This window comes from Sparus aurata, chromosome 15 (assembly GCF_900880675.1).
Source record: "Sparus aurata chromosome 15, fSpaAur1.1, whole genome shotgun sequence".
Lineage (NCBI taxonomy): Eukaryota > Metazoa > Chordata > Actinopteri > Spariformes > Sparidae > Sparus > Sparus aurata.
In genome coordinates, this window is record NC_044201.1 from 29,628,220 (window position 1) to 29,640,031 (window position 11,812).

General features: G+C 44.0%; 1 protein-coding gene across 1 annotated transcript; it reads right to left on the reverse strand.

Annotated features, from left to right (window-relative positions):
- Positions 1–3,598: 3,598 nt before the first annotated feature.
- LOC115597086 (proteinase-activated receptor 3-like) lies at positions 3,599–4,332 on the reverse strand. Its single transcript, XM_030442743.1, has 2 exons — positions 4,309–4,332; positions 3,599–4,206 (listed from the first exon to the last, which is right to left on the reverse strand). Exons 1-2 carry the CDS (start codon positions 4,329–4,331, stop codon positions 3,678–3,680), a joined length of 552 nt encoding a protein of 183 aa, XP_030298603.1. The 5' UTR covers position 4,332; the 3' UTR covers positions 3,599–3,677.
- Between the last annotated feature and the right edge of the window lie 7,480 nt (positions 4,333–11,812).

Below are 11,812 nucleotides of genomic sequence, written 5' to 3' on the forward strand. Positions count from 1 at the left end.
AGCTTTGGTTGGCATTTGGTACTGGAAAGAGTTTACGATACCCAGCAGCCCATGACACAAGATCGTAAACAAAAGGCGTGCTTATGTCATGTGAACCTGTTGAAACCTTACTGCGAGAGGAACAAGCCCATGCTCTCGGATGTGAAAATTGTTGTTGTGTTGAACACTTATATGCATGTAGGTGAAGACACTTTCGTTGTTTCGGAGGACAGTGATGTTGATCCAGTGGATCTTGATGTTACTCTTAGTCCAGAATTTTCTCTGAGTAGGTTGCCAAATTCTAAAATTTTGACTAACTTGGATGTCCATCTTTCTTATTTGGATTCTCCAAGACATTCTGACAGCGCTGAGTTGATTGATAAGCATCCTGCCCTGTTCTCTGATATGCCGACACGCACAAACGTTCTTCAACATCGATGTAGGTGATGCTGCTCCTATTAAGCAGCATCCTTACAGAGTGAATCCTGTTAAGCGACAGCTTTTGCGTAAGGAATTAGATTATATGCTACAACATGGCATTGCTGAACCTAGCGCTAGTTCATGGTGCTCCCCATGCCTGCTTGTTGATAAGTGAGATCATACACTCCGTTTCTACACTGACCGTGGCAAGGTTAATTCTGTTACCAAGCCTGATTGTTACCCTCTTTCCTGACTGGATGATTGTATTGACAAGGTGGGATCTGAAGTTTTTGTTACCAAGCTAGCCCTTCTAAAAGGTTACTGGCAAGTCCCTCTAACTGACAGAGCTTGTGAAATCTCTGCTTTTGTGACACCAGACACCATGCCTTTTGGGGCGCAGAATGCACCAGCTAAATTTCAGCGTCCGGTAAATAAAGTATTGAAGGGAGTTGCAGATTGTGAAACCTATCTTGATGATGTGGTTATTCACAGTTCTTCCTTGTCTCGGCATGTAGCTCAGCTGGAAGAGGTGTTCGACAGACTAGCTGTTGCCCTTGAACTTAGCCAAATGTGAATTTGGACAGGCCACCGTAACATATTTGGGTAAAGTGGTTGGTCATGGAAAGGTTTGTCCCATTGAGGTCAAAGTGGAGGCCATTGTGAATTTTGGTGTGCCCAGTTCCAGGCGTGACTTGAAACACTTTCTTGGCATGGCAGGTTATTATCGAGTTTCTGCAAGAATTTTGCCACTGTTGCTTCCCCCTTTGACTAATCTGCTTAGTCCTAAGGTTCCTTTTGTTTGGACAGAGATGTGTGAGTTTGCCTTTGAGAGCCAGAAAGCACTGTTGGCTAGTGCTCCTGTTCTGGGTGCACCTGACTTTAGCGGGCCTTTCAAACACGGCGAGTCTTCGACGATTGACCCCATGTTTGGACAGTTACTACTGTCAGTTAGGCCTATTGTGCATTGTGAGCGTCCAAATAGGCTAAATACTTAAGTTGCCACCTGAATTCCTAATCATAAAAATGTGTGATTTGATCCCAATATCATTCATATCACAGGAATCCATGCAACTTTGAAGCAGTAACGTTTTTCAAACCATGGTGGCCATCTTGAAAAATAACAGCTATCTTGAAATGTATTTGTATCATTCATGTACAAACTCCAAAGAGGTAAATAAATGTAGCTAACTGTATGATCAGTATCATATTATAATCAACACTAAAGAAAATTTACAAATAGTAGTCCTATGATGGAAATTGTATACAGGAAATGGCCATGACTCTCTCTCTCTCTCTCTCTCTCTCTCTCTCTCTCTGTTTTCTCTTTATTACAAAGTCTAATGTTGTCTCAATTTTTCTGACAGAATTCTCTAAGGAAGAAGGTAGCCATTTGCCAATGTGCTGAGGAGAATTCTTAAAAGAACAGTTCACCCAAAAATGTTAATTCAGTCCTCATCCTCCCTCCATGTGGATGAAAGTCAGGTGAAGTTTGGCAGCAGAATAGTGTTGCAGCACTCACCTGAACAACTGCAGAAGCTGGAGTCTTGAAACATGGAAGACAAACAAACAAACAAACAAACAAAGAAGGACTCCAAACAGAGTCTCTGGAAGCTCTTAGATTTGATAAGAAGTTATTGACACACATCCCAAAGTGGAACTCTTCACTGTGGTTGCTAACTAAAAGTGTTCACACACCTCATCTTCACTCTTCAGCCTTCCACAGACTTGGAGAATGCCAGGCAAGCTGTATGGAGCTGTTTCATGTCTTTTGTTTTTTTTTGGTTATTCTTTTGATTGTTTTGTAAAGTTTAAAGATAAGTATCCAGCTACTTAATTTGTCTGTGAGAATACCATGACATTGTTTTACTGTGGTGTTCCAGAAATGGCTTTCCTTCAGCAGGGGGGAGGCCACGATGACTGAGTATTATTTCTTGGTGAGCTGCTTCCTTAACATGTTTTTAGAAAACTTATTGTTTTCAAATGTTGCAACACCACATTTTACACAACTTGCAAAACATTTGCATTGTGCATTTCCTCGTTACGAGGTCATCACTCATTTCACAGAGAGCATTGTCATGATAAAAGTATGAATATCAGAAATAAGGGGATCACAGCACCTAATGAATGATCAGATGTGGCTCTTGCACATCTGACGGATGTCTGGTATTTCAGATATTTCAGCTGGCTGTCCCTCAATTTGAGCAGTTTTTTTTTTGAAAGTCACTAATTTACTGTAAGTTTAGTTATTAATCATAGTGGATACACAACATTAAACAGCCCTGACTGTATTTCAAAAAATATATCGAACAAGATAAGATGTCACATGGAAACTAAACATTCTGAACACAATGAGAAGCCTGTTGATTACATCAGAAAACATACTCAACTGTCTTGCGCAACATTGTGGCTTCACTAAACTTCTGTAACACTGTGAGAGTTTAAGATGCACGATTGCCTGTTTTTATATATCACGACAAAAGCAAATAGGGTTAAACTCTTCATTGAAAAAATATAAACGTGAATGTAAAGTAGAATAGACACTCAAGCATATCTGGGATGGATACAAGTCTTATCTGTCAGCTATCTTACCAGCTAATCAGAAAAACAAGGTATTCAATGAAACAGTCAACAGTTTGGGAAATGCACTGGTTACATGTTGGATCTAGGTTAATAATCAGTAAAAGTATAAAAAGGGAAACATCCAACGCTTTAGACTTCACTGACTTGAAAAGTTTGGGTGTTATCTGTTGGCCCTGTCATACCTCATATTTAATGCCAAAACACAATTTGGAAATTTAAAAAACACAAAAGAACAAAAAACTACAAGCTCCTCTGTGGTAACTGCAGGTTTGGGCTTTATATTCATTTATCAGGTTTAAATTCAGAAAGTTGGTCAAGGCCAGACATTCACAATTTTGTCTAGAAACAGATTTTTATTTGAATTTTCAGAAAATGTACAATTTTATTTTAAGTGACAAACATCATGATAGAAGACTGTATTCATACTGAAAGTACAAAACAGCTGCTGCTGAACTCATATTACATAAAGATGAACATATGTACATGATATATTATTATTACGTTTCTTACTTGTCCCAATAATAATGAAAGAGCAACATAAATACAGTTTTACGATAGATGAACATCAGATATAGATTTAAAAATTAAAAAAACTACATTGATAAAAGTTTTCGGGATCAAGACAGCAGGGCGGCTCCTTTCTCTCCCTCCCTCTTTCTCTGCCTACATGAAGCTGACTGTGTGAATGTTGTCATCATTCACACTGCTGAACTGGCGATATCATTGCTGTCCATTCTGCTGCTGTCATTGCTGTCCATTCTGCAGCAACACACAGAGACCAGAAGCTTGTCTATGGTCCCTTTCCTCATGAAAACATACAGAAATAAGTCTGCAAGGGGACACAACTGAAGAAACACAGCAGCCACGGAGGTGAGGTGGTGATGATTGTACCTCTCTGCCATGAACAAAAGGATGGCTGGCAGAAACAGCAGTGTGTAAATAAGCAGCACCAGGACCAAAATTCCAACAATTCTTCGTTTTTCATCAGAGGGGACACGACTGGCAGACAGAGCTCTGATGGTCCCACCCAGGAAGAAGATGAACAGTGGGAGAGGAAGGAGGAGGAAAGTCACTATGATTATATATGTGATAAAAAAATCCTGCGGTGCCCAAAGTGTGAGGACAAACAGGACAGGAATAAGGATCCAGACCATAACACAGAGAACCACAGAGAACTTGATGGTGTGTCTGAAGCGGTACCACAGTGGACAGGCGATGACCAGATACCTGTAAAACAAGATGAACATATGATGAACGACAACTTTATATAGAAATATAATTGTAAGACACAGAAGAAGCTACACACATACTGGTGAGACAGATAGTTACCTTTCCAGGGCGATGCACACCATGAAGCCAACACTTGTGTTAATTTTAATAATGAGGTAAATTATTCCTGTACATTAAGATCAGAGCAAGATCTGTCACAAACTGTACAACAGACACATGACACAGACAGTTATTAAATAAATCAAAAGTCAAAAGTTACGTACCAGAGAATAAACAACATAGATGGCCATGAGGGTCAAAGGAAGGCCGATAGCAATTATCATGCATGACACCACAAATATGGGATTGAGTATTTCTTTAAGCTCATCGAGATCCAAATAGGTGATGTTGACGTATTTGTATTGGAAGTCGTTGTCAAAGCTTTTGTCCTGCGAGTTGTTGTTGATGTGGAATTCTCCCATTCCTCAGAACATGTGATAGAAAATGAGCAAGTAATTTAAAATCCACCTGATGTTGTTCAGTGACATCATGACAGTAAAACACGACATTAATATACCCACAATCAAATCAAAAACTGCTGTGTCAATTAAGTTTTATATATTAACATAACTTTTAATCTAAAATCATTTAATGACTGTTTGCAGTTCTTCTCATCCCTATGAGACAAAAAGTAAAGTTATACATTTTACCTTTTCTTGCTGAAAGCCTCCACCTGAATGAGTTCCCTGCACAAACGTCCGATGTTTTGTCCTCTGCATGCAGACACTCAACATTAAATATGGTAGGTGACAAGATAAATGGTCACTTCCTCTTCTAAGGAAGGGAATATGCATTACGCAAATCTTCTTGTTAAATGCTTTGAAACCATCACAAGTCTGTTACAAAATGACCACAGAAAACCTTTTTGCTTATGTGCACATGAAACGTGTGTGTCTGTGTGTGTGTGTTTGCCTGTTTCTTGGTGTTGTTTCAGGATGTGGGTGCTCCTCCCCCTTCTTGGCCTGAGGAAATCTGAGTGGACCAGCACCTGGAACGACGCACCGATCCGGGCGGAGCAATTCGCGGAGGTGTCTATAAATTTCTGGCCAGCATAGGAGCTGTGATTTCTATTGAGCAGCACGCCACTGTGTCTCTCGAGATTGTGCAGACATTTGGATTTTCTGTGATCGAGACACTTGTTAACAGTCTGTGGACTGGGCCAGGTTTAGACACCTTTAGAGTACTGATCACACACGTGTAGTTTTCTTTGTTAGACCCACTAGGAAGAGGGGTGCTGTTTCGACTGTGTTTTGTTTGGAGTAATCTGGAAGTAGACAGAGAGGTTTTATTTCCATTTTGTTTATAAATAGTAGCTCAGTTTTATGTGTCCTCTTTTGGTTATATTTGTTTCTTTGATTTACCAGCACCCGCAGGCCCTCTGTCCTTCACTTATTGGTTGTGTTTTTTTTGACGATCCCGCTTCTGTAAAATAAATAACTCTAAATTACCGATTACATCTGGTTTTATGTCCTCCTTTTTCCCTATTGAGCTGGGTCGTAACACTTGTCATTTTGATTAGCACAGTTTAGTTTAGAGTGGCCAAACAAGCCAAAGTCCACTCTGGTCCTCTTATACAGCACAAATCTGTGCTTAACTGAAAGTACAAATGTTTTACTCACAAATCCAGGATGCAGCTATATTTACTTGCTAGCTAGAAAATTTAGATCTGCCTAATGCCATTTGTACACACTAATGATGAAGGCCTGGATGTCTCAGAAGCCCGGACACCTTTAAACCTAATGCATAGTAAAGATGGCTCGTTTGTGAATTAATCAGTTCGCATTGAAAGACTCTTTCACTAGCAAGGACCACACCTTCAACAAGATACGTTTAAACGATTTATTGTGAAAGAAAGAGAAAACAAAACGTTGAAGATCTTGGTTCTTCGAGGTCTTCGAGTGCGTTGTGGGGAAGTTCTGTAGAGAATCCGCCGCCGCACTCGGGCAGTGACGGACCCCCTCGTGGTCCTACGAAGGAGAGGAAAGAAAAGAAGAAACAGGGAGAGAGAAATTGGGTGGGGGGGAGGGGCGCAGAATACGAGAGCTAAGACAAGGAGAGGGTCAGTTGGTTATTTTTAGGAATATCAGAAGTTGGTGCTGTTGAGGTGTGGTCCTGCTCCTGAAACTTCGCCATATAAGCTTCAATTCACTAGCAAGGACCACACCTTCAACAAGATACGTTTAAACGATTTATTGTGAAAGAAAGAGAAAACAAAACGTTGAAGATCTTAGTTCTTCGAGGTCTTCGAGTGCGTTGTGGGGAAGTTCTGTAGAGAATCCGCCGCCGCACTCGGGCAGCGACGGACCCCCAAAAACCTCCAATCATTTAAGATGAGATTGTGCGGATCTGAGATCTTTGAGATCTGAACGGATGTAGTGGTGAAACGTTTGGGAGGACCAGCCGCATGAAGAGTTCTGGGATGCCTTTACGGGAGGCTGAAGTGGCAGCTCAGATCCTGAAGGAGTGTCCGGAGTAGTTAAAGCGTAAATTACCAGACAACGAGAGCATGTGGCGAAAGTGATGTTGGAACGAGAACGAGTAGCCATTGTCCGGATTCGGAGATGAAGAGACAATCTGTCATAGTTATGCTCTGACATTTGCAGAATTGCAAAAAGTTAGCAATGGTTTGAAAGGATTCGCTGGTGATTGGACCTTGGAGTAGAAGATGAGTTTAGGCGGACCAGATCGATTGGTTTTAGTTAGCTTTAAATAGAAAACAATGGTCTGAAAAGCGAGACGAGTCTGAAATGCATGCATGGCGGCTTTGGTCGATGTGAATGGTTGAGGTGGTGAATTCGGAGCACCTGAGGAAAGCGAAAAGCAAGCAAGAACATGGCTTCCAGGGTTCAGGCAACTCGAGGAGTGCCATACCCGGAACGGATAGTGTGGAGGCAGATTAACTGCAAGTCGGCAGAGAGAGGAAGATGGTGAGGGCTTGACGAACCGTTAACGAACTGCCGGTTATTGTCTTAGAAAAGAAGCTGATACCCCTAAGGTAAGTTTGATGATGTGATTAATTTTTATGTTGGAATGGGCGTGAGTACTGAAAGAAGTAGCGGTGATGAGATTGAATGATGGAAAGGTTGTGTTGTTTTGGTCGTGAAAGTAATGGAAGCTTTCCAAGCTGTCCAGGAGGAAGAGAGGGTCGAGGGTGATAGGCTGTTGATGATGGAGCTCTGGGAGTCGCTTGTCAGGGGTATTTACGCGGGATTTACAAGTTGAATGTCGAGCTTCTGAACTTCTGGCATTCATTGCGAGCGATTCTGCCGCAACTATCTTCCATTGTAGAAACCCCCCAAAACCGGCCTAAGGAGCAGCATCAATGTACAGATGGATGTCGTGCGGGTGAGTCGGTTGGTCGTCGTAAAAGAAAATGATTCCGTTCCAATTGGTAAGAAGGTTGAGTCACGGATGGTTTTCGGCAAGGCTCGAGCTATCCATGGAGATGGAGGTCAAGAGTGATGGGACGGAAGAAGTGATGGATGGTAGGTTGGAGATAAAGGCTCGCCCTTGGGGGATGATGCGTAAGGCGAAGTTGATGTGGCCCAGAAGGGACAGAAGTTGACGTTTGGTGCGGCGCGGGGCGCAGAAGAAGGTTCGGTTGAGCTTTCCGGCCGGGAATGAAGTCTAAAACTTGTTTGTGTCAAGAATGATTCCGAGAAACTCGAGGGATGTGGAGGGGCCCTCTGTTTTCTCTGCTACGATGGGACCCCAAGGTCGGAGAAGACTGAAGTCAGGGTAACCATGCCGGAAGCGGGTGGCGATGAGGTGGGGCTAAATTGTTAGACTGGATCCAGCTGAGGGCTTCAGGTGCTGTGTCGAAGAGTTTAGGCTGCTTTGCAACCAAAGGTGAGCCTAACGGCGAAGTAATATGTACCACGCCAGTGGATGTTGAAGAAACGGCAGACGTCGGGTTGAATAGGGAGGACTTTGAAAGCACTGGTCTGTTCCTGGACCTTCCTTAACGAGCGTGCGGTCAACTGAATCTGGTTTGGTTATGGTCGACTGAAGATTTTTTGATTTCGAAAGAGATAGATGATAGTGTGGAAGTCCGGGGTGAAAACCTTCTTCAAGTCCTTTATGAGAAACTAGCTTTGGCGAGGTAGGTTGTAAGGGCATTCGGGGTGGGCGTGGGCCCCGCCGCAGAAGGAGTAAACGTGGAGGAAGCGGCACTGGAACACGGTGCATCCGGTACTGTTGAAGCCCTTGCGAATCGAACGACCCCCTTGGTGCATGCGGGCCTGCCTTTCTTATCTACGCCGTTGATTACAGGAAAGATGACAGAAGGGGTAGATGACATCTGTTCTGGAGGTATGGGAGCTGGTGGAGCTGCCGACGACAGGCGAGAGAAGGCTGAAGCTCTCGTTTGGTTTCTTGTGCGGCTCAGTGTGGGTAGCTTTGTATAAAGTGAAGTTAGTGGTTGCCTGCTGAGGAGGAAGAACGGGTGCTGGCATCCCGGTGCCGATGACCCCAGCCGACATGAGCTGCTGGGACTGATGGAGCTGGGAGATGGAAGCTCCCTGCATAGGGCGCTGGCACCCGGTGCCAGGAGCCCCGGTTGAAGCGAGGTGCTGTGGTTGCTGGAAATAGGCGGCAGAGGGCGCTGGCATCTTGGTGCCAGGAGCTCCGGTTGAAGCGAGTTGCTGTGGTTGCTGGACACAAGAAGCAGAGGGCGTTGGCATCCCGGTGCCAGGAGCCGAGGCTGGAACAGGCTGCTGTGGCTGCTGAAAGTAGGCAGTAGGGGGCACTGGCATCCCTGTGCCAGGAGCCTCCGCAAAGGTTAGCTGCAGTGATGGCTGGAACTGGATGGCGGTGAGACTGTGGCGTTTGCCCTTGAGGTTGTAGGTTGCTGTGGCTGATGATGATGATCCTGATGGAAGTTGGAGGGTCCTGGAATCGATCTGGGCGCTCCCTCTGGAGTTGTGTGATCTGGCCGAGGATCTCTGTCTCTGCTTTTGCTGCTGCTCTTTCTGTTTTCTTTGGGCTGTGTTATTTGATTGTACTGTCCCTTTTACAAGAGCGTCGACGTCACTGCCTGCAGGGGTGTGTGTGATGATGTCCCCCGGAAGCGATCTGGTGTTGACAGAATGAGCGGCCATGATTTTTATTTTTTTTTTTCCTTCCTTTTCTCTTTTCAAAGATTGGCTGTTTTGATGGCTAGAACTGGATGACAGTGGGCACCATGACGTTGCCCTAGATGTTGTAGGTTGCTGGTGTCGATGATGAAAATCCTGATGGGAATTGGAGGGTCCTGAAATCCATCTGGGCACTCCCTTTGGAGTGGAGTGATGACGAGAGGTGGTAGCAGAAACTCTAGAGTCATTTGATCTGGCTGAGGATCTCTGGCTCCACTTTTGCTGCTGCACTTTCTGTTGTCTATGAGCTTTCTGCTGTTTTTGGGCTGTAGTATTTAATTGTACTGTCCCTTTTAACAGGAGCGTCGACGTCGCGGTGTGTTGCGTGCACGTGATGACATCACCCGGAAGAGAGCTGGTGTTGACGGAAGAAGCTCACATGCGTGTGGACAAAGTTTGGCTTTATAGTCCATTCGGTGAAACAGAATTCATTTGTCGTTTAAAGTATTCTGGGGAGTGGCTACTGTCCAATCGGTGACTGTAGAAGATGAAAGCCGGTCGGGGAACTCACCGGAGTGTGGAGACGTTGCGACCGGCGAGTTGTTCGGCCGGTGTTGGCGGAACGATGGCGGGAGGCTTCGCTTCTTGGAGGTGAAGGAGTCGGCGAACTGTGGCGAACTACAGCGACGGTGACTTTATGTTCCGGAATTTCCTCGTCCTCTCCTTGCTGCGAAGGTGGGCTGGGAGACACGGGAGAGATAATCTTGGATGTTGAGGAGAGATGAACCAGGAGGGATGCGAACCATGGATGAGACGAAGTTTGTGCTCTTCGGACTCGCTCGCTTCCTAGACAGCTGTAGGGCCGCTGGAATCGTGGTACGGAGGTGACGAGAAAGTTGTCGGCTTCAGATGAATGGTGATCCTGATCTCGTCTGAAAGATCGTCCAACGGGGATAGTGATACGAAGTCCATGATGAGGTGAGTAGAGCATTTCATTTTGTTAGTAGCTCATCGTTTTCATTCAGTCAGTCAGTCACACTTGACTAAGTGAGCGAGCAGATGATATGATATGATCATTATTCACTGTTGTGTCTTCTAAAAGTACACAGAATCATGAAGTTGCAGCTACGTATTTGCCTTCAACTACAGTGTTATGTTGACCGTTAGCGCGATCGTTTGAGAACGAGGAGCTGAGAACTGTACATTACATTACTCACCGCTAAACGATGTCTTACCGGAAACGCGACTGACCGAATGAACGATCGATATGAGTGATTCTGCCTGCCCAACTTACTGACAGGAACTGAATCTCGACTAGAGGTCGACCGATTAATCGTTTTGGCTGATTAATCTGCGCCGATAGGACGTTTTACAAACTATCGGAATCAGCAGAACTTGGCTCCGATAGTGGCCGATGGCTGCAGTCTTTTTTTCCACAGCGCCATAAACTGCTTCTTCCCTGCCCTGCTCTCTGTCTCTCAGCTCACTGAGGGGCGGGGCTGCCCTTCTCTCTGCTGCTGTGTGCAGCGGCAGCAGAGAGAGGAGAGAAGTGACCCAGGTGGAGACGGCGACACGCGTTATTGTAAGTGCAATAAAACCTTCACGAGTTGAAAGTCAACAAACGTAACGGAATTTGCGGAGGTAATAAGTACCAGTTGTTCAACAAGCATAAACGTGCATCATATTTCAGCATAAACAGCGACATTTCCACCGGCACGTTTTACATGACCTCAGTGCTTGTTAAGCTAACAATTAACAGCTTGTTAAGAACACGCTAATATGAAAGCTGTCTGTGTGTAGTCTGTTCATTAGTTTGCCATGAATCTTAAAATTTGGCAATTTCTTGTGAACTTTAGCTGCTGGCTGAGACAAATCACAGTTCAAATCCCTTCACTATATGCCTTGTTTAACCAGTGTTATTTTGTGATTATTATTTTTCATGGCAAACAGTGCCATAATTCACAAAATGTGAAGGATCACTTAATCCCCCCCCCCATATTAAAGTGCAACTTAAATCATCCATGTAGATTTTAATAGATATTGAACTTACAAGTTTAAATTAAATATATTATTGTATAATATTAATTCTATATTAATCACATTTAATTACATATCCTCCTGAGACCCAGCAATTCATTTTTGTCCTCTGTAGGGGACATTACGTTTTTGCTAACATCTCTCATACTATACATGTCACTCTATTAAGTCCTGTTGTTCCTTAAAGAGGACAACTGGAGCTTTAAAATGTCATGGCCAAGAAAGCTGGCCGTGCTTAGGTGCCTTGTGTATTGTCCTATGGTTTCCTGCTTTTCTGTTGTACTTTGTAATAAAGATTTGTTCATTTGTTCACTTTGTCTCCTGAGTTGTGCGTTTGGGTTCAAGTTTTAGTTCAGTTGTAACATAAAATGACACCACATTTGGGGGGTTTGGCCTTGCTAAGTTGCCTGTGCATGTATTTTCATGGTGGCCGCCGTCCCAAAAAGCACATT